Consider the following 731-nt stretch of genomic DNA (forward strand, 5'->3'; position numbering starts at 1 on the left):
TAAAAAGGTTTTCGTTTCGTCATATTAAAATGACGTAAGAGAAGTATAGTGAAGCTACATATGTGATTGAAAAATACTCGTTTTTTTATTGTATTCGCACCGTACTTGATAAATCTTCAAAAAAAAATTACTGTTTTAATTAATAAATTTTCATTTGCAGTTTTGGTTTAGACTATCAAGAAATATTTGTGTTATTTCGTATATGTCATTAATAATACAGTTTTGGCATTTTTTGTTTAAAAACAGTTATGTTTTTGTTGTTTTTAAATCTAAAATCACAGAATTTCAAAGCAATTTAGAGATTCCTCTGTTTAGTGATACTGAAAAGACTTGGAGCAGCATTCATCTCTGGTGTTATTCATAAGGCCACTCTCGCTGAGTCAACCTGAAAGAAATGGCAATGAATGAGTGCACAATTAAAACATTAGCATTTTTAAAGTTCAGGAAAAAATTGCCACCTAACAACTCTGTTCTCTGACTCAATATACGCTAAACTCATAAATACTATTAATACGTTTTGACTAATGGCTAAAACATAGTTAAATATTTGTTAGAGCTTTCAGTAATTATAACAGTAGCCACAACAATAAATGTTTACAATAACATTGTATCTAGTGAATTAATTTGTGTGACTAATTAGTTCAATTGCAAGACAATAAAAAATGAAAAAAATAGAGCAAGACTAGGAAAGTAAAATCATAAATAATATTCAACGTTAAACTGGTACACAA

General features: G+C 28.0%; 1 protein-coding gene across 2 annotated transcripts in view; it reads right to left on the minus strand.

Annotated features, from left to right (window-relative positions):
• Positions 1-731, minus strand: part of LOC106468653 (Down syndrome cell adhesion molecule-like protein 1) — an 83,874-nt gene continuing 83,143 nt past the window's right edge. For both annotated transcript variants that reach the window (XM_022397720.1, XM_022397718.1), the window contains exon 19: positions 1-385. In XM_022397720.1, coding sequence (XP_022253428.1) covers positions 359-385 — 27 coding nt within the window. In that variant the 3' untranslated portion in view covers positions 1-358. The remainder of the gene's footprint in view (positions 386-731) is intronic.

The sequence above is a fragment of the Limulus polyphemus genome, unplaced genomic scaffold (genome assembly GCF_000517525.1).
Source record: "Limulus polyphemus unplaced genomic scaffold, Limulus_polyphemus-2.1.2 Scaffold90, whole genome shotgun sequence".
In the NCBI taxonomy this organism is placed as follows: Eukaryota; Metazoa; Arthropoda; class Merostomata; order Xiphosura; family Limulidae; genus Limulus; species Limulus polyphemus.